Source organism: Scleropages formosus, chromosome 9 (assembly GCF_900964775.1).
Source record: "Scleropages formosus chromosome 9, fSclFor1.1, whole genome shotgun sequence".
Lineage (NCBI taxonomy): Eukaryota > Metazoa > Chordata > Actinopteri > Osteoglossiformes > Osteoglossidae > Scleropages > Scleropages formosus.
The window spans coordinates 1,198,101-1,224,226 of record NC_041814.1 but is presented as its reverse complement, the minus strand read 5'-3'; the positions used below and the strand labels follow the sequence as shown (position 1 = coordinate 1,224,226).

Here is a 26,126-nt window from a genome sequence, read left to right as displayed (position 1 = left end):
ATGACGTGGATCGCAAAACCTGGTAAAACACAAAAGAAGCCAGATTCCGCATACTGGCAAATATGAAGAAGGCTTACTTTTACTGCTCTGCTGATTAGCAACAGCATTCATCCAAAGCAACACACAGTCAGATCTATTTTTACGATTAAATTTACAGCAGGAAATCATGCAAAATAGCTTCCCAAGAGTACCACATGTTTGATCACATATTACATTCATCACTGTTTGCTATATGCAGAGCACTTACACACACTTTCAGAACCGCTTGTCCCATACGGGGTCGCGGGGAACCGGAGCCTACCCGGTAACACAGGGCGTAAGGCCGGAGGGGGGAAGGGGACACACCCAGGACGGGACGCCAGTCCGCCGCAAGGCACCCCAAGCAGGACTCGAACCCCACACCCACCGGAGAGCAGGACTGTGTTCCAACCCACTGCACCACCACACCCCCAGTGCAGAGCACTTAAGACACTGAAATCTTTCAGCATGTTAGGGGATCACAGTAGGTAGAATGGCCATTAACAGCACTTGGCAAATTGATTCATAGTGCAAAAAACATATATGGTATGTATATTCCTATACATATACCTATATGGTATAATACAGTACAGTACTATGCAGTAACAGTGTGCAGTAGTATATATCTTTCCATATCATACTACATGTGATGAAAAACAAAAATGTTTTTTGGGAGAACCATTTTAATACATTGACTGGTAAAAGGTGATGATCTTTAAAACATTTCTTATGCAAATTGTACCACGTGGTTGTTTTATGTTTTTTGAAAACAGTCCCTCCACTGATGGATAACTTTCTGTCAATAATACAGTAAATTTGTACACTTCTTTTGTCATTACTCCCTCAATAAGCTTTGTGTTGCCAACTCCTTTGGCTGCCATGCAGCCCAATCAAGAGCCGCCTGCACTATGTGTTCTGATACCTTTCTATCGTGGTCAACATTAAGGTTTTCAGCAATTTGTGCTTTAGTATCTCTTCTGTGGGATCGTACCAGATGGGCTAGACTTCGCTCCCCACTCTCATCAGTGAGCCTTGGGAGCCCATGACCATGTCGCCGGTTCACCGGTTGTCCTTCCTTGGGCCACTTTTGGCAGGTACTAACTACTGCATACTAGCAACACCCCCCAAAGACCTGCTGTTTTGGAGATGCTCTGACCCGGTCGTCTAGCCATCGCAATTTAGCCCTTGTCAAAGTCGCTCAGATCCTTATTCTTGACCATTTTCCCTGCTTCCAACACATGAAATTCAAGACCTGACTGTTCACTTGCTGCCTAATATATCCCAACCCTTGCCAGGTGCCATTGTAACGAGATAGTCAATGTTACTCACTTTACTGTCAGTAGTTTTAATGTTGTGGCTGATCGGTGTATGTTTTCTTTCAGTTCGTGCTGTTACTTGGACTCTGAAGTGTTCTTTCAATGCAATGGCCACCGAAAATGTAACAACTCTGGTCCTCTTTCCTCCTCCTCGCAGATTTTCAGCTTTGCCAGTCTTTTTAAACCGTTTTATGACATTTCCAGCAAGTGATTCAGGAATTTTACTTTGTATGCTGCTCTCGCATTGTGATTTTCCTTTTTTGGTGATGTCAGTTAACAGTTGCTTCTCCCAAACTTCTATCCTCATTCTCATGTTGATTTCTACCAATCACTACCAAAAAAGCTAAAAAGCTGGTGTCGATCAGTTATTCAAATTTGTTTGGGCGACTCCAATAATCGATACAATTGAAAGATTATAATAAATGCTACTTTTCTACACTTATAGTAAAAGTGCTTACCCCAATATACTGTAAATTTGTGCAGAAAATGGCATTGATTTATTTATGTGCATTGGAATTTGACAAAACATGTCAAATGTCAGCATGATAATCAGGTTTACTCTCATAAAATTTATATAGAAATCTAATCATGGGAAATGTTAGAAACGCCACTTGAAATATTGTGTCTGTATTTGTCCCGGTATTTTTGCATACTGTAATTTTTCACTGTGTCTCATTAAGGGGTGTTGAGGGTTCATTAATCCTCACCCTTTGTGTCTTTTACAGTATGTGTGTGATAACGGCTCAAAAGAGCTGCATCCCTCTCGTATGTTGCAGGTAAACCCTGCTGCCAGTTGATCGGGAACATTGTACCTCTTGCGACACACAGATACTCAGTTCCTCACTGCTAAATGCAAGAATGTGCCTCGTTCTTAAGAGCTTATTTGTGCCGAGCTCACTGCTCACATATGTTCCCTGCTTAAGAGAATGTTTCTGAGCTGGTTTAATGGGCTTTGTTTTGTGACAGAATTGATCCAGTGCTGTGCAATGGAGGCACATTGTTCTCTGTCCACAGCCTTTCTGTGGAAACAGTTGACACACATAATTCTGAACCTCCAATTACTGCAGTGGCTCAATTCTCAGAATTTGACTATGAGCATATCTATATTTTATATAGCAGCACATTCTGTCAGTGATGTGTGGCACGATTAAAACAAAGCTGCCTTTGAGCAAAGGAAACGTATTATCATGCCATGGATCCCTGGAGAAAAAAAACAATATGAAAGTTAGGTCTTATTAAAACCGCGCTCCTGGCGGGTTCCATCCACACCAGTGGCTGACTCACTTCCGTGTCTCCACCTCGCCTCGTTCCCTTTCTGCTGTTCTTTATTCATAAAATTCTGCTTGGAATGTTGAGTCTCCTCAACAGGAAACAATTCAAAGTCTTAGTCTTATCTTCCATGAAAACAGAGTAAATCAACAGTCAGCACCGCTCCTGGTCTGGGTCAGAGTGGTAAACGTAATTGTCCCATTTGCCTCCTGCTATAAAGCAGCATTGCCAGCTGTCCATGAATTTCAATGTAGATTTCATTTGAATTTTGGGGCTGGATTACAAATGAGGAATTTCTCTGTGATAATTATTGGGAGGAGAGTTGACATGGCTATTACCCCAATTAATTAAAGACCTTTTGTGATAGAGCTTGATAGCAGAGCCTAATAGAATGTACAGCCATGCATATTTAGATGATCAAACCATTTTTGTGTTCAGTCAATGACCCAGTGATTGTGTGTACCGTCCTTCTACTTCCTTTCTCATCTCCATCTTTTCCTGGAATAAGAAAAAAAGGATAATTCATACACAGAAGGGGTTCTTATATGATTGTAATGGACATTTTCAGTTCACAGAAAACAACCGAGACACACAAAGAAAATATTCAGAACTATGATTTTTGCCTACACCATGTGCTGCATTCACCACTAATGATGTAATGATAATAATGTAGAGTCTCAGTGTAACGTAGATGTGGCTCAGAATTAAAACGGGAAATTTCTCAAAGATATAGATCATGAATCTATGAGAATTTACTCACGCAAATAAATAAAATGTCATTGCTGTTATTATTATTCTATATTTAGCTGGCCCCTTTGTCCAAAGAGACTAATATAATGTGTACATTTTGCACAGCTAAAGTGATAACCTGAATGAGCTGGTTAAGAGCTCAGTGAGAATCGTGTTAAACCAGACGAGAAGTCTGAACTCTATAAGAGTCTTTTGTGCAATCTAATGTGCACTTGTGTTTATGAAATTTAAAGTACGCACAATGTCTACAGCCACCTGTCCCAAGCAGGGTCGCGGCAAGCTGGAGCCTAGCCTAGCAGCAGAGGGTGCGGGGCTGGGGAAACACCCTGGAGGGGACAACGGTCCATCGCAAGGCACTCCCAGCAGGAGTTGAACCCCTGACCCCCCACACAGCAGGCCCTGGCCAAGCCTGCTGCGCCGCTGCACCACCATGCCGCCACATACCCCCAGTTTCATCACTTGTTATGGAACTGATCAGGGATAACGAATGATTAGGTTTTGACTAACTGAAAAATATAGCTCTATTATTCATTTTAAGTAAAAACAAAAACCTTTATAAACATCTTTACTTGAATTTTCACCACTGTGCTGTTTATTTCTTGATTAACCGTAATTAGGTTTGATCTGACTGAAAATCAATTGTAAGTTCTCAAATATCCCATCTGGTTTAACTGCATCTAAATCATGTGATACATTTAATCAAAATCTCGATCAAGGCTCAGTAAGCGAGAGTACAGCTGGAACAAAAATGAGAATACTACGCAGCCTGCCGGAGCCAGGAGTGAAGATCTCAGCTGTAAACGACCAACTATTAAAAATACATTTCAGATTTACAAACCGTTGGCAACCTTTTTCGTAAATCGTTTTCACCATACATGCCAGGAGACAATGCGAGTCCAAACATGCGCCGTCCAAAAGGACATGTTGTGTTTTAGTACCAATACCAGTGACAAAATACAAAACAGATTGCTGATAACAATTAATAACGTGTGTCTCGTGATTGTCGTTGTCTGGGAACCTCGCCTCCCCGATCGAATGAGATTTCCTGTGTCCAGGCCCAGGATGAATAAATCCAAATAAGCCCATGGCCACATAATGCACCCGATGACCTCCAGCTCATGTTCCATTTTGCATACTCTCACGTTGCATATTCATATTTTTTCACAGGGTGAATAGGGCTGTCTTAATGAGTGCAGCCGGGGACCTTCACCTAGCTTGGGTCTCGCATGAGGGAATGATGCGGACATGCCGTACAAGGTCCGTGCAGAGCTGGGCTTTATTGGGAATCTTTATGGCAGCCTAAATGGGCCCTTACTGAAGTATGTATTGCTGGGCCATGAATCAAAGCTGCTCTGCCACTAACTTTGATTAACAGGAGGGCCTTAACGGCCTTGAGTCGGAAGTGGCTCAATTTATACTCTCCGTGTCCTGTAGGGAAGCCGTGGTGAAATATGGTGCGTCTGCCTTGGGAGGCTATGGGAAATAATTAAGTGATGATACGCTCCTCACACAGCCCGTGTCAGTTATGTGTTCTCCCGTGTTCCACGAGCTCTTTCCTTGGTTTCGCGTCATACCTTCTCCGCCAAGCCCACAGCCGTCAACCCGCGGTCAACCCGCCGCGGCTGCGGGAGTTCTCCTTCCGCGCCCTCGCTCTGACCTCTGTAGATGGAGTCGTGAAACACGATGTCTCCCGTGACCCGGCCTCTCGCCGTGCGTCCGTGTCATTCTCCCCGCTCCGAGGGACCGGTATCGATCCCGCCGTTCCTGCCAAGGTGCATTCGGCGAGGTGTTTAGCCGAGGCATCGGAGACAGAGCGCACGCCGTTTTCCACTTCTTCCTCTCTTTTCCGAACAGAAAACGACTGCGCTTTACAGAAAGCCGCGTTAAGATTACCGCAGATGGCAATCGGCGTATGATAAGGGTTTAGATTTGTCTGGGTTTTGCTCCATCATTTCCGTTACGCGTCGAGTAAGAAAACGAGCCCCTCGAGTTAAGTATTTGCCGCGGCTTAAGATGTCTTCGTCTCTGTCCCTGCTGCTAATGAAAAGTAGCACTGGAGGGATGCGCAGCTGCGCAGGCTGTACGCGCTTGCACCATGTACTCTGTATCGCCTTGGTCTTTAAGTAAACCCTCACTCTCACTCCCTCAACGCAGGATGGGCTCCTCCTCTCACAGCCACACTCAGGCACTGTGGTTCGATCCTCCAGCCAAGCTTCGGCCGCTGGACTCATTTCATATGTGTACTGAGCAGTACGGATAGTAGGCATAGGAGAAATGTCAAAGATGGCTCTGCTTCTTTGCCACGGAAGGAGGGCACCAGGTTCGAGACAGGCGAAAGCACACTCATCTAATTTTCCAGCAGAGAAAGAAAGTCTTTCTGTTTTGAAATGTTTCTTTTTCTTCTGGCGTAGCACCCGGTGCCGCGTTGGAAGTACATCAAACCCTCTTTGTGGTGTGCATTATCAGGGGGAAAAAGAAAAGCGCATGCACACACACACACACACACACACACACACACACACACGCACGCACGCACGCGCACACAGCTGCAGACACAGAGACGCACACAGCCACACATAAAGGTACACAGAAGCGCACATGCACATATGCGCGCTGCTTCGGAGCATGTCACGCCACATCTACACCCAGCTCACATCCTGACACATTAAAGGCAATCAGGGAGGATGAAAGCAGAGCACTGGCCGAGTGAATAAGAGAGTAATGCGGTCCACTCCAGTGTAATTGACAGCCCCCTTTCAGCAGCCTGGCATTAATGCGTCAGGGTCCTTTTTTTGCTTCTGAAACCCATCTCTTGCCTAATTGCGCCTTTCCTTGTCAATGTTCGTGCACGCACACACACACACACACACACACGCGCACACCCGCATGTCACGCACACACTCTCACACACTCACGTAGAGGGGGGCCCTTTTTATCATGCAGTTTCGTTCAAATGCAAATGGAAGGCTCCCGCAACATGAATATTCAGCAGGCTCAAGTCTGGAGAAGGACGCCCCAGCGAGGTGTTCGGGCACATATGGTGAGTCGCCGTAGTGATGCACAGCCACGCTGGCAGGGAGGACAATTTGTGTTTCTCGCGCGTTGCCTCCAAAGCATCGGGTCTCTTTTATCAGAGCCAAGCAACCCCTGACACACATTTGGACACGGGGAAATTTAAAACTGCTTAACATTCAAGTTGCTCTCATCCAAGAGGCTCCGTGATGTTGGAAATTTAAACTCATCCCACCCCCCCGTGACTTAACGTTGGCATGTGCCTTGTCACGTCCATAATTTATATGAACTGGGTCCATGCATCTGTTGAGCCTTAGAAAAGCACGCTGACATTGTCTTCGCCTTAATGCCACCCGAATGAGCACATCGCAGCCCTCTCCGAGGAAGCGTCCTGATGTCAAGGATGGCCTCGTTCGCATGCGAAGGTCTTTTCCGACGTTAAAAGCAACCGAGCGGTTGGAGAATTTATACTTAAAGCAGTGTAGCAACACAACTTTGTCCAGGAGAATTAACCACGCAAATACATAACCTGCTAGTCCAGATGTCTGTCTTGATAAAGGGAACTGCTTCTTCTTACCGTGTTGTCTGCAGGACGTAACAGTGCACTTGGCATTCCAGCTATTGGTCAATGACGGTTTTTTTTTTTTTCTTTTTTTTTTTTGCCTGTTGCCATGTCCCTTCCAGCATCTAGTCTCACCTTGAGCCTTCTTTACTACAGCGAGGTGCTCTAACTGACAGGCTGTGCGAGCGGAAGGGCTGACAGCTCCGGTAAGGAGGTTGAAGATGCTGTGGATACCGAGCGTACGGAGGACGCTGAAAACCGCACAGGTCCACCTGGGAAATCCAATTATGAGAGAAAATCCTGAGTTTCTAGGCTGCGGTGGACAATGGGATGCAGCGGAGGCAGGGTAGAGGGGCCAAAGGAGACATAAGAGGGGTCCTTGGTGTTTTTGGCCAGAAGAGCAAAGAGACAGAGAGAGAGATTGTTCTTGGAGGATACAATTATAGCAAGGTTGCAAGGGAAAGGTGATATTTAGGCATGCTGAGCACAAAGCATTTTAAACAAGAGGGGGGAGATGAGGAGAAGAACAGACACTAGAGGCGTTTTATTTCCTGGAGCTTCTACCTAAGCTGTGTCCTCGGTGCGCTAAAACAGCTGAGAAAGATCTCATGAGATCGGCCGGTTTTCACAGCCAGCGTTCATTTCTGCCTTTCAAGGACTCGTTTCTCGTCACTCTTGCATTGACGAAAGGCCCAAAATGCCGATCGCAATTTAAGCCTCTCGCTGAGCATCTCATGTTTGCACGCGGTGATGTTTTCAAAGGATAAAGGGTATTTATTACCTGCAGGCTGTAGTAATGGCTGCAGTGGGAGTGCCTTCGGTGCTTTCCACATTACGCGTTGTTCGCTGTCCCGTCCTTACCCTGCGCCGTCCTTTTGTCTTTGAGTCCGTGCATCTGCTCTCCGTACTGTAATGGACACCAGCTATCTGTGTCCAATCTCTCTGGACGTGCCTCACATTTTGCCCTGAGCAGTAGTGTCTCAAAACCAGATGCATCAATTATTTACATTGCTATTCTGCAGCCATAAGACAAGAGGCCTTTGAGAGATGGGGTCCAAGTATTATACCAACAGTGACACTTTCTCTCTCTCTCTCTCTCCCTTTCTCACATATGTGTCCATCGAAAGAGAGAGAGAGAGAGAGAGAGAGAGAAGTGCCTGGTCTTAATGAGTCTTTCAGCCTGCTGAGATTACGCTTCTTTAACAATGCAGGTCCCTGAGATACTGCATATTGCTTTGAGTTTAATTTAGGATGTGCAATTTCAGACAGCAAGCTAAGCAAAATTGCTAAGGCCTGTTTTTTTATATTTTTAATATCAGTAACTTAAGTGAATTTTAATTGATATTTGTGTGGTGAAGCTCAGTGTGGTTGTGTTTTATTTATCTGAACATTAATGTACCCAGGGATTTGTGTATAATTGTTGCCATGGGAATGTGTTGTTTGTCTGGTAATAGTTTTATCATGCTTTTTTTTTTTTTCTTTAAATTCCTGCATTGTTGGGGTATGTTTAGTCAATTTAGGATTTCAGCGTGTGCAAATATTTTTCAGGTTGAGCAAACAATTATCCTTGGTGTGGTGCGGACAGCTGTCATGACATCCAGTGTTTGTGAATTACAGCGGTACTGTAGCCAAAAGCAGTTATATTTTTCTTCAGTCTTGTCAGTCACACTGACAGTGTGACATCTTTGAAGACGGTGGAAGGAAACTCAATTCTTTGTGTTCACCTTCTCTCTCACCACAGGTCCAGGATGCTGAGTGTGATCCGTGTGTCTGGCCCACAGGCTTTCCTTGTCCTCTTTCTGCTCCACACAGTGGGACATGGTAAGTTGTGTGGCTTAATCAGAACGGCATTGAGAACCAGATTCCATCCGCATGCCCTGGATGACCATTACTGTTGTCCACTAATAATTGTATAAGTGATTGGCATGTAAGAGGGGGTAGTTAATAACTGTAAATGTATAGGGATTACTTTCATGCGATGTCATAATGGGGGGGGGGGTGCAGTGGCACGGTGGGTTTGGCCGGGGCCTGCTCTGTGGTGGGTCTGGAGTTCGAGCCCTGCTTGGGGTGCCCTGCGATGGACTGGCACCCCGTCCTGGGTGCGTCCACCCCCAGCCCCGCACCCCTCGCCACCAGGCTAGGCTCCGGCTCACCGCGACCCCGCTCAGGACAAGCGGCTGTTGACACTGTGTGTGTGTGTGTGAGAGAGAGAGAGAGAGAGAGAGAGAGAGAGAGAGTGATCATGGTGGCTTCAAAAGACACCCAGCTGCTGTGCTGGGATTGGAAGAGCGCTGTGCCTCAGCTGAGCATCTCACATGATGATTGTACCATTTGCTGTTCTCACAGCTCTCATCACATAATCCTTTTACCAGCATTACCGTTTGTATGTGTGCAGCCCGAACCTGTTTTTTGATGGAACCTGACTTTTTCCCCCTAGTTTACTTATTTTTATAGAATGCCATATTTTTTAATATTGTTACCGTGTTGGTCAGTGTGGTAAGGAGGAGCCCAGTCAAAATTCTAGAATGTGTGTTTGTTAAAGGATTTAATTCCGGAGCATGCGTAGAACATTTTCACAAAGGCACTGATTTTACGGGAAAGTGTATGTTCGCTGCTCGACATAGTAGTCGGTGTCGTTCACCGACTATAAGCCCTGCAGACCCAATGGAACGGCACTCAGCTTGTGTCTAACTTAGTCCTTGATTCCACGCAACCGCAAGGCTAAGCTGAAGCACGCGATCCAGTAGTTATCTGATGATCGTCCTCAAATTGTCTGTCAGTCTGCAGACTTTGTCTCGCTCTCTCCCAGAGAGCATGGCTAAAGCAGAAATCGGGCACTGCCTGGGAAACGCAGCCTCTGCGCCAGCCTCGATGACCCTGAAATGGCCTTGCTGGTCTTATCTGCCTAGTGCAGGGCCTAGATGGGGAACGCATGGATCTGTGCCCGCTGCCTGGCCCCGCTTGGCGCCATCTAAATACGACTGCGCGGGCCATCTGTTGCTGGAGCAGAAAGGATCGGAGGCGAACGGGGCGCCCCTCGAGGGGGAGAGGTCAGGTTCCTGTGATCCGATGGCATGGCAGCCTGCGATGAGCATGACGGGTTACTGGCGTGGCCTGGGACACTCCTTCACGATGGGAAGGTCCACTAGCATCGCTCATGTCAGCGGAAATGGCACACACACGGGGCGTACTGTACAGGCTGCACTTATTCTGCATTTCTGCACCTTTTTTTTTTTGCACCTGGATCTTTTGCCCTGTTTGACATAGCGAGGGCAGAGTGTGCCCCTGTGCCCCGAGAGATAAACGTATCATTACCAAACAGGGCGCGGGAATTAGTCACGCTGCCGGGGGCCCGAGCGCATTCTCAACACGCCAAGGTGAGCGCGCAGCCAGATCGGCCAGCCCCAGACACGATTAATATTCATTGAGCTGGGAACAGGGGGGCACGGGGAGAATGGCAGGGGAAACCCACAGGGAGGATTTCGTAGCGGAGGCCGCTAGCACGGGTTCATCGTTACTAGCTCCCGCATGGGTCCGCCTCTGGGACCACCGCTGCATCAGCACCGCCGTTTCATTCTAATCTCCCGTCCAATTCGCACCTACTTATGCGCGGGGGAAAGCGGTGAACCGAAACGGCCGTGACCCCCCACCCAGCCAGAGGCACATCCGAAGGGGCGATCCAGCGCAGCAGCTGAAACCAGCTTCCCCAGCTTCCACTTCGCACGAACCTGCCCCCTCGAGCCAGATGGAAGGCTCCACAACAATGCGTTTTGTGTCTGAAAAGAGGAACGGCCATTCAATTATCCACAGCTAAGTGGGTTTTGCCAGGCTCGCTGCGTGATTGTGGTTGCTGTGGTTTAGCATGAGGCGGCAGTGCGAGAGGGATGCTTTGGCTTAGTGGACCTGGCACTTTGGTCTCCACCTGCAAGACTATATATTAACGTCTCTTTGAGAAGTTGACGGTGGCCCTCGAAAGAAGCGCTCTGCCAGCTGCGGAACTGAGGCTGTTTCATAATCACTGCGTATTATGAAATGCTTTTTTTCGTTCCTTATCCACCCCCTTTGCTTGGTTATTGTGCGTTGGTTGCTATGGTTATTAATAGTGTGATGGGGGAGGGTAAATAAACACTTGCAGGTGACACATTCACTAGTGGCACTCACAGCCCCTACATTCATTGTATGGAACAGCAAGCCTGGGGGTCAGCGCTTCGAGTCACGACCGGGTGACTGCGTTCGCTCATTCCAGTCCTCCGTTCGATACGCCACAAAGGAAGAGTCGCGAAAGCTTGTCATTTCAGACTTACCACGGCTTGTACCATCACAAAAAAAAAACCACGAGATGGCTACAGAAATTCTGATCTGGTTATTATCAACACGCTTTGCGTACGTACTGTATGACTCCGCAAAATCATCGTAGGGTTTCTGTGACGTTGCGTCGGTGCCATATTTAGATCCGTTTGTTTAGGCGAAGGCTGAGAACAGCCTGCTTCCCTTTGCTTCATCTTGCTCTGCGATGCATACCACCCCAAATGCTGGAATCCGGCACAGAACAAAAGAAATCGTCTACTATATTGACAAGAGTAGGAGGCACTGATTGTTTTTTCTTCTGCATGGCGGGTAACTGAAGACAATAGGGTCACTATCAATAACATACCCATTACAGGTGAGGGCAGAGCAGGGAGAGCAGAAAGGAGAAATAGTCTGTCACACTGGGATTATTACTGTTGCAGTAATTAATCATGGGTATTTCTTTGTTTCCTCTGTGCATTTTCCGCTCGAGGTAGGTTACGATTCAGAACGGCAGCAGTTCTTTTCCAAATGGCCAAACAAAGGAGACCGTCTGCGCAACACAGCTGACAACGGTGGTAGTCGGAGGCGCCCATGTGATCCGTCTCAGGAAAGAAACAATCTGTCCGTTTCCCTTTCCCGGTGGCCCCCGGCTTGCCCAAGAACCGCGCTTTCTGTCATTTTCTCTGGTCGCCCCCCTCACACTTCCCCACACCGCAGGTTATGCTTATTGCATCTCATTTCAAAAAAAAAAAAAAAAAAAAGATTAAAAAAATACCCAGGCAGGTTTTCAAACAAAGACGGGTCTCTGGAGGGTTATGCTTGTAAAAACATTTCCATCTAAATGCAGATTTGCTATTTCTGGTGTGATGGGGCCATGCTGCTTAGATTCATTATTTAACCATGTGGGAATAAAGCCATTTTTCCCTGTTTCTCTGTAGACCATCTTTTTCCAAAAAGCATCTTGAATTGTTTTTATTTTCTGTTTGGTGTTGAAAACTGAATAGTTGTAGAAAGAAATACAATAGGGGAGAGCAGAGGTTAAAAGCAGAAAATGAAGCCGATGCGTGGACAGGTGACAAAAGCAGAGGGGAATTCGGTGCCGTGTATTTCAAGTCTGCTTTGATGTACTGTCCACTTGCTGTCCTGCCAGGGGACTACGAGCAATGCGAATGCGATAAAGGTTATTGAAACAGTTTTCGCCTGTGTCTGCTGTGGCGAGGGACACAGGGAAGAGGGGTGCCGATATTCATTATGAGACGATTCGAAAGAAATCACCGCGTACTGCGAGGGTGCCACCAAACGTCCCTTTTTTGCTGGCGACCGCATGGGCGTGAAATTGTGTGGCACGACGCCACGCGGCGGGTAAACCGAAGAGGGGAGGCGGAGGTTTCCAGCAACGGACACATCCGGCGCTCCCTCATCTCAGCATCATTTACCACCCCATGTCTGGGGCAGGAGGTTTTGCAGGAGTTGTGGGTGGAGGGTTCCAGGAAGATGGCGTTTGAAACCTTTCAGGTTCCATTCACGTAATTCCGGTGGACAGCGCTCGCCTCTCGGCGTCTACTTTTTTATTCACTTGAAAACTGGGCCTCTTTCAAAAAGTGACTTCAAGCAACTGCAGGCTTAAAAAAAAAGCCTTTTATCTAAATCTCGCCTTTCATTTTTACTGGTTGTACCTGCAAGAGAAGTAAACTTACAGTAGAGAGCCAGGCCTAAGGCTCTTCTATTTCCATCTAATGCTATTGTGGACTATAAAGTCCATCCGCTGTTAAGCTTTTGTAAAAGTATGTCGCAGAGCGAAACTGCACAGCCCATCGCTGCTGAACAAATGCTTGATCTGCCACAGCGTCAAACACTGAATTTCCTTTGAGACCGGAAACGCTCACAATTTCTTTCCTGTCATCGTCGTCGAGCGAAACGCCACCTACGGCTATCCGTCATCAACTGAATTTTATAGTATAACTTTTACAGATGGTTTCCAAAGAGGGACGATATATTTTTTATAGTGTTGTCATTAACTGTCACTTTAAACCCAACTGCATCTTACAGTACATCCCGAGGTCTATATTACACCTCTCAAGTGCGAAGCCTGTGAACATAACTCTTCCTGCATGAATAATATACTTCATATCAGTATTCTGAACATGCGCTGTATTAGCCGCGCGAACAACTCAAGTGCTGCGACAAAGAATAGACGTTAACGTCGAGTGCCAAACATTTCTTTGTTTCACGGCAAAGTGTGGCTCTCAGAGCAGCAGTACGCTCTTCTCCCTGGATGAGCTCTACAGGGTGATTGGCACCGCACCATCTGCACTGTGCACGCTCTCAGCATTTCAGACCCGAAAAGGTGTGACGGATGTGTGTTTACTATTTTAAGGATGCATATTTTTTTCTGTGGCGTATAGGGCGGAAAACACCGTGGGCATTTGGTTGCAAGGTTTTTTTTCTTTTTCTGTTTCGCCCTGCCTTGTGGAGCTTTGGTTGACCCTCGACTGGTGCAACTGTTGAGTTCAAACTAAACGTTTTTACTGACCGTTCACCGTAATTTCATTCTTTATCTACCCGATGCCTTTCCGAGGCAAGCCCGGTGATAACTGGAAACAGGGGATCCACACTGCAATGCACACACACACACACGGTGCGCTTAAGTTCCTCAACCTAACCCCGACCCTGACCAGATAGGATCTGGTCCCGGAACAAAGCTGAGATTTTAAGAAAAGTACAAGGATTGGAAATTTAAATACAGGGGAGGGTTGGGATGCTGGGGGGACGGAAAAGGATAAAAACGTAGCGCTTTGCTCTTGTGGTGCCGCTTCCGTACCCGTAAGTTCATTACTATGTAGAACGACTCAAGCGCAGGAAAAAATCGACTGCGACTTCCTCCCGACGCAAAAAGAAATGTAATGAATTAAAACTGACTGCGTCACGCTGAAAGATGGAGAATTTTAAACATTGGCAGGCAGCAGGTGTTTAAAAAAAAACTGAGCATGATGAAAATAGATCAATAAATTCATTTTCATGCTTTCAGGGAGAATGTCAGTGCCTTCGATTTTTTCTTACATGCTGTGTCACTCATATTGGCCTGAAATTAGATTTCATACTTCCTGTATGAGGGAAAAAATATGATTTAAGCACACTTTTCCCCCGGTTCCACTCAGATGATATCTCTAATAAATCTCAGTGCTTTTATTAATAGGCCCTTTTTGGGGAGGAGCCGCACACTGTGCGATACCCTGACAGAAGGGATATGGAGCAGGCTTTTGCTTTCAGCCCCGAAGGAGAATGACTTAGTGCCAGTGGTGAGCGCAGGCGCACACGGTGGCCTTCATCGCCGCCTCCACAGCCTGCCTCATAATTCACACAGGCTAATGAGTTTGCTATGACTTTCCCTAAAAACTGAGAAATTACAGGACGGAGAAAAGGAGCCGGTTGTTCCAAAGCCTTACCCGTCTAAACATGCGCTGTTGAAAGCGAAAAAAGGCCTCCAGAGAGGGGTGTGACACGAAAATATAAAGGCTTCAGCTGCTTCCCAGACTATAACGCTTATTTCTTATTATACCGTGAGAATGAAAAGAAGAAACGAAAGTCTTGTGTTAATCAAGCCTTAACCCCCAGCACTTGCGTCCACAGATGCTGGAATGCTTTAAGCCATTTTAATGGAAAACGTTGACGCACCACGGAAGGACGAGGAGATCTTTATGTTCGCGTCCTAAAACCTATTCATGCATCCAAATTCTTACGTTTTTTTTTACTTCGAAGGTCCAGCCTGCGACAACACAATTGTTCCTTGCTCAGCCTTTTGTTGGGGGGGATAATAAATGTACAACTCATCAGCCTGTTTCACATAATGTAATAAATCCTACAAGTGCATGATGCGGAGTTGAGATGTTTTGCCATACAATGCATGGGAGTCTGTCTTACCATCTTTTTACCTTTATCACTATGCACTTCCACTGCTTCTGTTTGCAGTTGGTTATCTACCTGTTCCGATAGCTAATGGAATAATGAGCCGTGGCACAAAAATAAACACGAAGAGTTGTCGTTTCAGCTATGTGGAACTAATAGGTAGTCCGCGCAGACATCTGACAAAACTCATTTTAATAAGCTATCTGGTTCACGCCATTATAGCTCTCCATGGTAAAATGTTAATTACAGACATTTGTTAGATTTGTTTAATTATGTTATACTGAAAGATAGAATGGCGAAGATCAATAAGCGTTCTTATGACTGTAATTTGTAGATTTTTAAATACTTAGGTTTGTTAAATGACCTAACCCTCATTTATCACAACTACATAAAAAAAAGGTCATTAGAAACCCACACTGGTAAAAACAATAGTGATACTAATTGTTTTATCCTGAAGTAATTAGGTCCTCTTTTGGAAATGAACAGGATGTTCGAGAAGTATTTAAAAACAGCTCCTTACATTTATTCGTGCTTTTCTCCAAAGTGGCTTACAACTTTACACACACACATCATCTGAAACCGCTTGTCCCATACGGGGTCGCGGGGGAACCGGAGCCTAACCCGGCAACACGGGGCACAAGGCCGGAGGGGGAGGGGACACACCCGGGACGGGATGCCGGTCCGTTACAAGGCACCCCAAGCAGGACTCGATCCCCAGACCCACTGGAGAGTAGGACCTGGTCCATATAATTATTCACCCATTTATACAGCTGGGTAATTTTTAACTGGAGCAATTTAGAGTAAGTACCTTGCTCAGGGGTATCAGAGCTGGAGGTGGGGATCAAACCTCCAACCTTTGAGTTGAAAGGCAACAGCTCTTACCATTATGCATCCAGCTGCCCCTGTTTTTACATGTATTTAAACTTTAGGGGTACTTGTGTTTAAATGTTAGGGGTACCTTGCTGAAGAACCTATTGCTTTTCTAACTGCAGGAATAATACTCTTCTGCTTGTGAAACTGTACCACCTTTTGGTCTCATGGATGGTTGCAGGTTTCTCTTGGTGAGTGCTCTCATCATCTACATCTTCTACCTACTCTTCACAGGTACGAGCAGGGCAGACACCCTGGTAAACATGCGCAAAGTGACACACCAGGTCGTCCACGAGCCGCTCGCAGGCACTGCCTTCCTCCCATGCGTCTTCACTTTGCGCCCCAGCCCTACCCATGAGCCGCCCCGCATCAAGTGGACCAAGATCTGGGGACAGAGAGGAACTGACGGGGTCCAACAAGAGCAGACGGTGCTTGTGGCGAAGGACAACGTCATCAAGGTGAAGAAGGCCTTCCAAGGCCGTGTCACTCTGCCTGGATATCCAGACAACCGCTACAATGCCACCCTGGCCCTGAATGGCCTGCGCTCCAGTGACTCTGGCATGTATCGATGTGAGGTGGTGGTGGGAATTAACGACGAAGAGGACACGGTGCCCCTGGTGGTGTCGGGTAAGGGCCTTGCTCATTGTCACTATGTAACGGCTATTATCTCTTCAGTGCAGAGATTTTGAATTGCTGCCTACATTGGCAGCAGTAGGCCTCAAATGTCATGATGATTTCTGTGAGTTTGCTCCCTCGCATTCCGTTCCATTTCTGGAAGTTTATTTCATCATAGACATTGCTGTAATCATACTCATTGTAGTCTCCTGTAAGTTTTTCAGGTCATTTGCTGTTTGTAGTCATTAGGAAATTGAAAAATAGTCCACGCTAATAAGACCTCTAGAGATGAGGAACACTCCATTCGCGCTTGTTGTCAGAATCCTCGCACACTATCATTGTTAGGTACTAAAAAATGAAACTGGGATGAGACAAAGGGCACAACATGGTACTATTGCACCATGTTTTACTTTGCGTTTCTCTTCTCCCTGAAACCTTATACAAATGTGATATATCCTCTAATTCAAAATCAGTTTTTTTCACAAGATTTCACAATTGGATTTAAGTTTATTCATTTTAAAAGACACTTTTCTCCAAAGTGATGTCAAAAAACCAGAAAGCCAGAAAGCTCTAGATGCAGACACATGATTCTAAAGTGCAGTCAGTTTGTCTCATACCACCATACAAACCAGTATACATTACACAATTTGCTGCATATAGGGTTTTTTCTGGAAGCAGTTTTGAGTGAGTGAGGTCGGCCCTTCCACCGCATTGGAGGCAGACCTAAAAACCTTGCTGCTTTTGACTTTAGACCTTTAGTGTTTGGTCTTAAGTTTGGTCACGAAGCAGCCAGAGGTGGAGGGGCATCGCAATGCAGTTGGAGCATAGGGAGGAGCAAATTCCAGGTCAAAATATCCTGTCCAGGATATTAACTGCAAATGTATTGGGCAGTTTCGGATACTGTAGGCAAACTGCAAATCATTGTAGTTCAAAATATCTGAAATGGTCAAAATGACAATACAAAACTGATAACAACAGGTCTCATCTGAGACATTAGAACGTTAAGAATATTAAAATGTTGCTCTGTCAGTCTCTAATCGACATAGATGTCCGATTCCCAAGCGTACTGTGTCATGTTGCTCATGTTGAGAACCTAACTCCTTGCTTGAGACACACCGCCCCCTTGCATGGTGAATCGATTAACAGGTGATAAAAGCCCTCCTTCACAGGGGAAATCCATTAATAAAATGTCTGCAAGTGATCTCAAGGGCTTAGCCTTAATTGCAAGCACTGGGGCATCGCCGACAACAGCACTCCCACTTCAGTTTGTGGACTCCCTCGCGTAAATGAGCCAGTGTCAATCTGTTGGATGAGATCAATATATCAATATATTGGAACCTGGCGCAATTTAATTTTGTTTTCTTTTTACTTTCTGCTGAAAACTGTATTTCGTTTTCCAGTTGCAGCTCACATTTTGTCTACATATCCCCCGTTACAGCCCTGTCATTGATTTCTGCTGATGGCTCCCTTGTAATATGTATTGTCAAATTTGATTACCTATTGATCCAGTTCAGTAAAAGGTGTACAGTCTGACTGGATTCATTTACGATCAAAAAATACAAAGCACATGAGGAAAATATCTGGACATTTGCTGTTTTACTTTCCATAAATATTTTCTTTCATCTCATATTCCCTATATTCTGCATCATAGTGTTAAATCTGGAAAAACAGTCACTCCGAAGAGTGTTTGATGAAGAGACACACATAAACGTTTATTTTAAGCTAATGAATTGTACGCACATTTGTTACCATTTACATTATTAGGTAGTGCAATTAAGTGTCTTAGAATAATACTTGGGGCATTACTTGGCTTACTTGGGTGTAAATCCCACATTTTGAAGAAAATTAAAACCAGTGTGCTTGGAAGAGATGGAAGAAAGCCAAAATGCATCGAAAGATCCAAGCCTGTAATGCTGCAAAAGCTGTGGCTGGAAAGAAAAACTGCAGTTTGGATTTTTTCCCTAAAGAGAAATAGAATGAAAAGTCTTGAGCTCCAGTCAGAGAAACTGGCACCTTCTTATTCCTCAATGGGGATTCAAAGAAGATAGTTGATGTTTGAAAGATTTTTCTGACCAGTTGCTTTTAGGCTGTATTTTTTCCAAGGATAAAGTATGGCTTCCCGAGAGGTAGCTCTGGTCACGGAGGATTAAGGTCGTGGCAGAGCATCGTGGAATCAACAGAAATCCTGTCCTCTCTTCACTCAACCCACAAGGTCAAGACGGAAGTCAGTAGATCTGACTTGGGAAGTTTATCGTGGTTTTTTTTTTTTATTTCGCTTTTTTGTTTTGTTTATTAGTCCCACTACTACTTTATTGACTTTTACAAAACCCAGTGTTCAGAATTGTTGAAATTATTTATTCCTTCTTCACATCAGTCCTCTTGGAATATACTGAAATGTTTAGACTGATTTCCAGATTTCACTTTCTTACAGAAGTTGTGGGAAACATTCAAACAAGGCTGAGTCATACTGTATTTTTGAATTTGAACATGAGGGTCAGCTTCCTTTCACTTTTCACTGTTCTCTTACGAGGCTATCTGTGTGTGTATCAATCTGACCTTTGGTCTTTTTCTCAGGTGTGGTGTTCCACTACCGTGCACCCCATGACCGTTATGCCCTCTCCTTCTTGGATGCCCAGCGTGTTTGCCTCGAGAACTCAGCTGTCATCGCTACACCCACACAATTGCAAGCCACTTTTGATGATGGCTATGACAACTGTGATGCAGGCTGGCTATCTGACCAGACCGTCAGGTAAGTCAGACACTGTCCAGGTTCCTCATATAGCAATCAGGTTGTAAAAGTTTCAAATGTTGACCTTCTTAATAAAATGGTCTTTCTCATGAGTGCATTAAGACAAATTTATGATACATTTTACATTATACTGTAAACACATCGTATCTATTTAATATCCCTCTGGGCATGTTTGCTTTTCGGATATATCTAGATGATTTACAGTTTGACATAGTGTTTTGTTGCTAAGTGGATGCTTTGTTCCAAAGATCCTTTTCCTATTTTGAACAATTTATATTGATTAGAAAAAGGCACAAGCTTCTCAAGTACAACAAGCACAATTATTTCCTGAGGATCTGCTCATAAAGTAAATTCTTGTTAACGTTGTTCATTACCATTCATTTAAATCTGAACAATAGTTGATGCGTTCCTGATCCGCAAAAGACTCACCCGTTTTTTTCACGAGACGTGCAACACCCCTGCCTGATCTTTTAAACATGGAGAAAATCTAAATTAAAACCAAGTCCAAAACAAAAGAACTGCCCTAGATGCCTTTAAATCCAGGCTTAAGACCCACATGTTCATCTTATTTCTGTTTCATCATGGTTTATATCACTGTTATTTTCTTTTTTTTGTGTTGTTCTTGGGCAACACAGTGGCACAGCAGGTGCCTCAAAGCTCTTGAATTGTGGCTTCAAGCTTGGATTGTACTTTGTGTGTATTTCATATGTTCGTTCCATGTTCGCATGGTTTCTTTCCATACTTCAATGACATGTGTTTTAGGTGAATTGGTAACTCAGAATTTCCTGTAATGTGTGTATGTATGTATGAATGAATGAATGAATGAATGAGTGTGTGTGTGGCTGCCCTGAGAAGGACTGGTGCCCTATGCGTCATGGTGTACCCAGCTTTATGTTGCCATACATATGAGGTTCTGAACCAGCATATTGGACAAGCAGTTATTAATTCTGGATTCTGTGGATCTTTTATTGTGGTAATAATGATTTAATTTAAATGTTGGGGTTTATGGTAAGTTGCTTTAAAGTTGTAACCAATACATCTTCTTTATTGCTTTGAAAAGCAGCTTTTACATGCGCTGTACAAATTAAAGATGACGATAACAATTATAATTAATATTCACACACAATGTCTGAAACCGCTTGTTCCGAATGGGGTTGCGGTGAACTGCAGCCTAAACCAGTAACGCAGGGCGCAAGGGGGAAGGGACACACCCAGGACGGGACGCCAGTCTGTCACAAGGCACCCCAAGCAGGACTCGAACCCCAGACCCACCAGAGAGCAGGACCTGGCCAAACCTGCTGCACCACCGCACCCCCCATTTTTAATATTATTATTAAATATTCTTAATATTATCATTATTGTCCTTGTTTTTAGAAGTTTTTTGCTATAGGGCTCAGTGTTAATGTAGATGACTACAGTTCTGAGATTTCTGAAAGAAGCTTCCCAGGAGCCACGTGGCTGTCTGACAACTGACATGCTCAAGAGAAGCATGTGGGTATTTGTATTGACTCTGTGTGGTGCTTGAGGTCACCAAGGCATGTATTCTGAATTTAAATTTCTGTTCTTGTAAGCCATTTCTCATAAGTGAGATTTGACAGCTGGTTATGTTATTAAGTTTATTGTTAAATAAACTACATGTAAATATACCGTACTATCTTAAAAATCTATTTCTTCGAAGTACTTTCAAGCATACCAGAGATATTCTTGGGGGTATACCACAGATTTCCTGTTTTGGGTGGATTTAATTGGTTAAATTTTTCTATGTTTACAATGTACTGTATATAGTAAAATTAAGTATACTAATGTTTACCGTTATTTAATTTTTTGGTGCTTCAGCAGAAGTACCCTTGCTGGCAGTGGTATGAAAGCAATAATAAATAATTTAGTATTATTTTGTGGTAAATGATGTAGTTTTAAAAAAAATATTATATTAACTCACCACTTACAAGCAGGTCTTCACAGGGTATTTTTAAAGTGGTTCCCATTTTCTGTACCATTTAGATAATTTTGTCCATCTATTGTTGTCAAGATTTTGACATTTATTTAATTGTCAAAGTGGTTGTAGAGATTATTATCACTTATTGAATTACTTCTACAAAGTCAAATGCATTTTTTTTAAGGTACCACATTATAAATCGAGCATCAGACTTGAGCTGGACTAAGAACCACAGATTGAGAGGAAAATGAAGGTTACAAAGCATTAATCTGAAAAGGCAACAATTTTTCATGCATTTGTGACTTCAGTTAAAAGGACATTGAGCAAGATTGTGTCATGAGGACCTGAGTGTTGCTCTGTGGATGGTAAAACCTGAAAGAGCTTGTCCTTTATTATATGTTTTCTTTAAAACTTTCAGTTTAGAGTTTGCAATTTTCCTTGTTGTGCACTTTCAAACAATTTGTTTGAGTAGGCAATAAAATGAAAAAAAAAGTAATTAAAGCAATTCAGAAAGGATGTAGTTAAGGAAATGGACTTTGTTTGCCAGTTAAAGTCCTCTCACTGTTATTTTTGTAGCATCTTTGTGCAAGGTACATACCCTGATTTGCTCTAATAAAAATACCCAGCGATATAAATAGGTGGAATTATGTAAATTGCTTTGAGAGTCGGCTAAGCAACAAATTTGTAGTAATATTAAATCCTATAATAGTGTATGTGGAGGGTGTGCAATCGTTCACTTTATCCTTCACATGTTAAATGACCTAATGCTCTCAATCAGCCTTAAAACTTCTTCTTTTAGTCAGTCAAAATCTTGCTTTGCTCTAATTCTTCATTTGAGTTGGATATAATCTGGATTCAATATTTTTTCTTTACAGCTCTGAGATTGGAGGAATGTCATGATTTCTTTGGCTTCTCTCTGCAGGTATCCAATACAGTTACCAAGGCCTGGTTGCTATGGAGATAGGGAGGACTCACCTGGTGTGAGGAATTATGGCAGCAGGGCCCCAGAGGAGCTGTTTGATGTTTACTGCTATGCCGAGCAACTGAAAGGTATCCTTCCTCGAGTGTAATTTAGATGTGCAGGGACATCCAAGGCTTCATTACTGTTCAGGTGAACATTAAAGGGCCTTATGAAATTTTTGCTTAAGAGAAGAAGAAGGCATAACCCAAGCACCCCAGTTTCTATCTCATTTACAGCAAGTAGGTCAGTACTGTTTAGTCTCATCTGAGTAATTTCCAGCCATATGGGTTCACAGGTACAGAGGTTGTTCCAGATTGGTATCTAGTTAATTTCATTCTTATTTGCATAAATGTCACACAGTATGGTAATGGTACTACTCTGGCTGTTAACCAAAAAAATGTAACATCTCAAAGTTTGTTAGATTCTTCAGTTGTGTTCAGTCTATAGATAGATAGATAGATAGATAGATAGATAGATAGATAGACCCATGAATTGAAAAGTGAGGGCAAATAGCTTAAGTGCCTTAGCCAGCTACAGAGCATTTCTTGGTATGGACTGAATTTTTCAGCCCAGACCCTGTTTTGTGTCTGGCTGGTATTGTAAACCAGTTGTAACCCAGCAAAGCAACTGACATTGACTATGAGATGCAAGCAGTAGGGATGTCTACCTCAACTTTCAAGTGCATAGCTTGAAAGTCAGTTGCCAGTGGTTACCAGTGGACAGGACCGATTCACTGCTCTCACTACTGAAACCTCTGTTATGGTACTGGATGGTTCGTAGTGAGGAGAGGGAGGGTGGAGCTGACAGGTGAGTTAGAAGAGCACACATCCATTTGCTTCCACCCTCAGGCGGATTCAAGGCTGATGTGTGCAGTGAAGCGCGAGAAACGTGAAATTGGTCTCTACTAAATTGGAGAGAAATTTGAGAAAAAATAGAAAGGTGCATTTTATCCTTCTCTTTTTTGACCTCCTTTAAATTGATTGGGATACTGCTAGCTGTATGTGAATCGTGATGTGTGGACTACTCCGAGGGCACAGAGCACATTAAGCTGAAACGCCCACCTCTTTCAAAGCCATACTGCTGCCCTTTGGCTTTTCTGCTGCTCCCTCGCATCTAACGGCTTCTTTTACTTTCCCAAACTCATATCCTCCAGGTGAGGTGTTCCATGCCTCAGTTCCAGAGAAGCTCAGCCTGGCCCAAGCCTTTACTCACTGCCAGTCCTTGGGTGCTCAGCTGGCCACAGCCGGGCAGCTTTACCTGGCCTGGCAAGCAGGACTTGACCGCTGTGACCCAGGGTGGCTGGCGGATGGCAGTGTACGCTATCCTATCAACCAGCCACGACGCAACTGCGGGGGGGACGAGCCCGGAGTCCGTACAGTTTATCAGAATCCCAATCGCACTGGATTCCCAGACACAACCTCCCTGTTTGATGCTTTCTGCTACAGAGGTGCCAGATCTGCTTACTTTATATTTACCTTTTTTGTTTGCTTTTTTAAACCCTCTTGTATTTCAACTTTACCCTGTCTTAAGTTTACCCTTCAGTCAGGCTGTGTTGTCTCAAGGTTCTTGTTCCTTATTAATTCTTTTTTTAAAAAAAAAGATATTAGTCACTATCTGCTGTGATTGTTTACATAATCATACTTATAGTGTAGTGAGGTTGAATGTTGTAATAAATAATTTAATTATTACTACAATTCAACAAGACTTTTGATTAAAATAAAAACTGGCTTTTAAATTCATTTAGAATAGCTTTAAATTTTTTTGCCAAAATGACTAAATACTTAAAAAGAAATTTTTAAGTTATGCTAAGTCTATGAAAATGCCATTGTAGGGTAGACTAGTAGAAGTAACTTTTGCTTGAGAACATTCGTACTTTATTTTAAATGTTAAAGTTATTATATAAAGCAAATGTGTACATGCAAATATAATCAAATAAATGGTAATCATCTTCTTATTATCATTTAAATTGTAGAAAAATCAACAGGAAATCCATCAGTACAAGCTGTGGGGCTTCTTCAGTCCCGAATACACTCTGTGAATGAATCTTCAAGCACCAGGCAGAACTCAGACCTGAGACAGAGCTCTAAAGAAAGTGAAACATTCACTCTACCTGGGCCCCAGCCCTCCAGCTGGACTGACCCAACGAACTTGGAGAAGGAAGGGACCAACTCCAGCACTGGCAGTGAGTCTTCTGAGATCTCAGAGGAGCATGTGGTGATTCACCTTGGACCAGGGGAGACCCCCGTGACCTGGGAGGAACAGCCAGATGCAGAGGCAAGCAGCCCTCGGGAGGCCTCAGTTCCCAAGATCACCACACTGGACGTGTCTGACGTGGAGCACCAGGGTAGCCTTGGGGACTCTGCCAAGGAGGAAGAAGCAAGTGAGGAGTCTGACAGGCTTTTGGGATCCTCTTTTCCTTTGCTGTCCTCTGCTCCCACTCCTACAGTTAAGAGCCAGGTCAACAGCACCATACTATCGAACATTGTGAACTCACTCATAAAACCATGGTGGTATGTCACAAGCTCTCCTAAGACCGAAGTTAAAGTCACACCATCAAGCCCAACACAAGCAAGCTTACTGGAGACTCAGGAGCTGATGGCAACTGGAAGAGGTAATCCAACAGGGGTAAAGAGTGAAACCATCAAAAGGGGTTCCAACAATGCTATACTAGAGTATTTCGAGGAACAGGAGTCCCACAAAACCTCCAGTGGTGACCCAGTGGGCATAGAAGAGGAACTTTCTCAGCGGGAAAGGGAAATCATCTCCAAGCCAAAGCAAAGTGATCAAACTGCAAAGGCGAACCACATGAATCCAATGAAAAGCCCAACCGAGTCTCCTACAGCTCTTCAGGCAGTCTCCTCAGGCGGTAAGTGCTTTTTTATGCTTTTTTGCATTTCCTCCTGTGGTTATTTTTGAACCCATTTAATGTCTGGTCTTCGAGAAGGAATTTGTAGTTATTACTGATTTGATTAAACTGTGCAATGTGCACACAGAAGAAATTGCAAAAAAGACAAATAAAGGTGATCACTTAAGCCAAAAATATGGCACAGATCTAATTGCCAGAAAAGTTCTGTTCAGATTTGTGTGAGTTTGTGAATTGCCACGTACCTCGGACAAGGGAAGCATCGCTTGCTCTGTTTCGTTTTTAAAGTCAGAATGAAATTAAATTTGACACTGTATGTGGGTGCTTTCTCATTAAGTCATTTTAAGGGTGAATTCAACTTAGAGCCAAGAAGAGCATAAAGCATGCTACTGGTCTGACTTAATTTCTCCTCAATCAGCAATCTGTGAGTTTTGAAAACTGCTGAAGTGAGTGGGCACGTGATGATGGAATGAGATTTTTCTGATTTTATTAAATCAGGCACAAAAACTGTGGAATATGGAGTAGAGCAACACCAATGCCGAAGCCAGGTAGTGGAAGAACACGGAGGAGGGCGGGGGAGTTGTGAGCAGAGAACATTTAGGTTGGACTTAAGCCGATGCTAGTTCACCAGGAAAAGCTACAGAAAAAAAGATGGCGATAAGAGGGCAGTGGCAGAGGTGGCACAGGCCACGGTAAAGGGGCCATCCCCTGTTTGCTTTCGTGGCTTAAAATTAGAGTCAATACCTTAGACATCTCCGTCAGTGTGAAAGATCAAAGGGCTCCATTCCATCATCAGGTCTGTACTTACATGTCCACAAGTGAGAAAGGGAAAAATGAACCAATAAAGCACTAGGGCCGGCAGCCAGGTGTGAAAAATGACTGAGGTTATAATTCAATGAGGGTTGTCCTTTTTCCTCCCCTGAGCTTCATTAATACAAATATAATCCCCAAACCAAATTCCACCTGAGGCATTAATGTTTAACGCCGGGTGAAAATCTAGCTTTAGTCG

At 44.2% G+C, this 26,126-nt stretch overlaps 1 protein-coding gene across 1 annotated transcript in view; it reads left to right on the top strand.

Annotated features, from left to right (window-relative positions):
- The window catches only part of ncanb (neurocan b), a 92,477-nt gene that overhangs the window by 20,186 nt on the left and 46,165 nt on the right, over positions 1-26,126 (top strand). Inside the window, exons 2-7 of the mRNA XM_018728090.2 lie at positions 8,669-8,748; positions 16,228-16,620; positions 19,183-19,357; positions 22,216-22,343; positions 23,408-23,701; positions 24,227-25,120. Coding sequence (XP_018583606.2) covers positions 8,676-8,748; positions 16,228-16,620; positions 19,183-19,357; positions 22,216-22,343; positions 23,408-23,701; positions 24,227-25,120 — 1,957 coding nt within the window. The 5' untranslated portion in view covers positions 8,669-8,675. The remainder of the gene's footprint in view (positions 1-8,668; positions 8,749-16,227; positions 16,621-19,182; positions 19,358-22,215; positions 22,344-23,407; positions 23,702-24,226; positions 25,121-26,126) is intronic.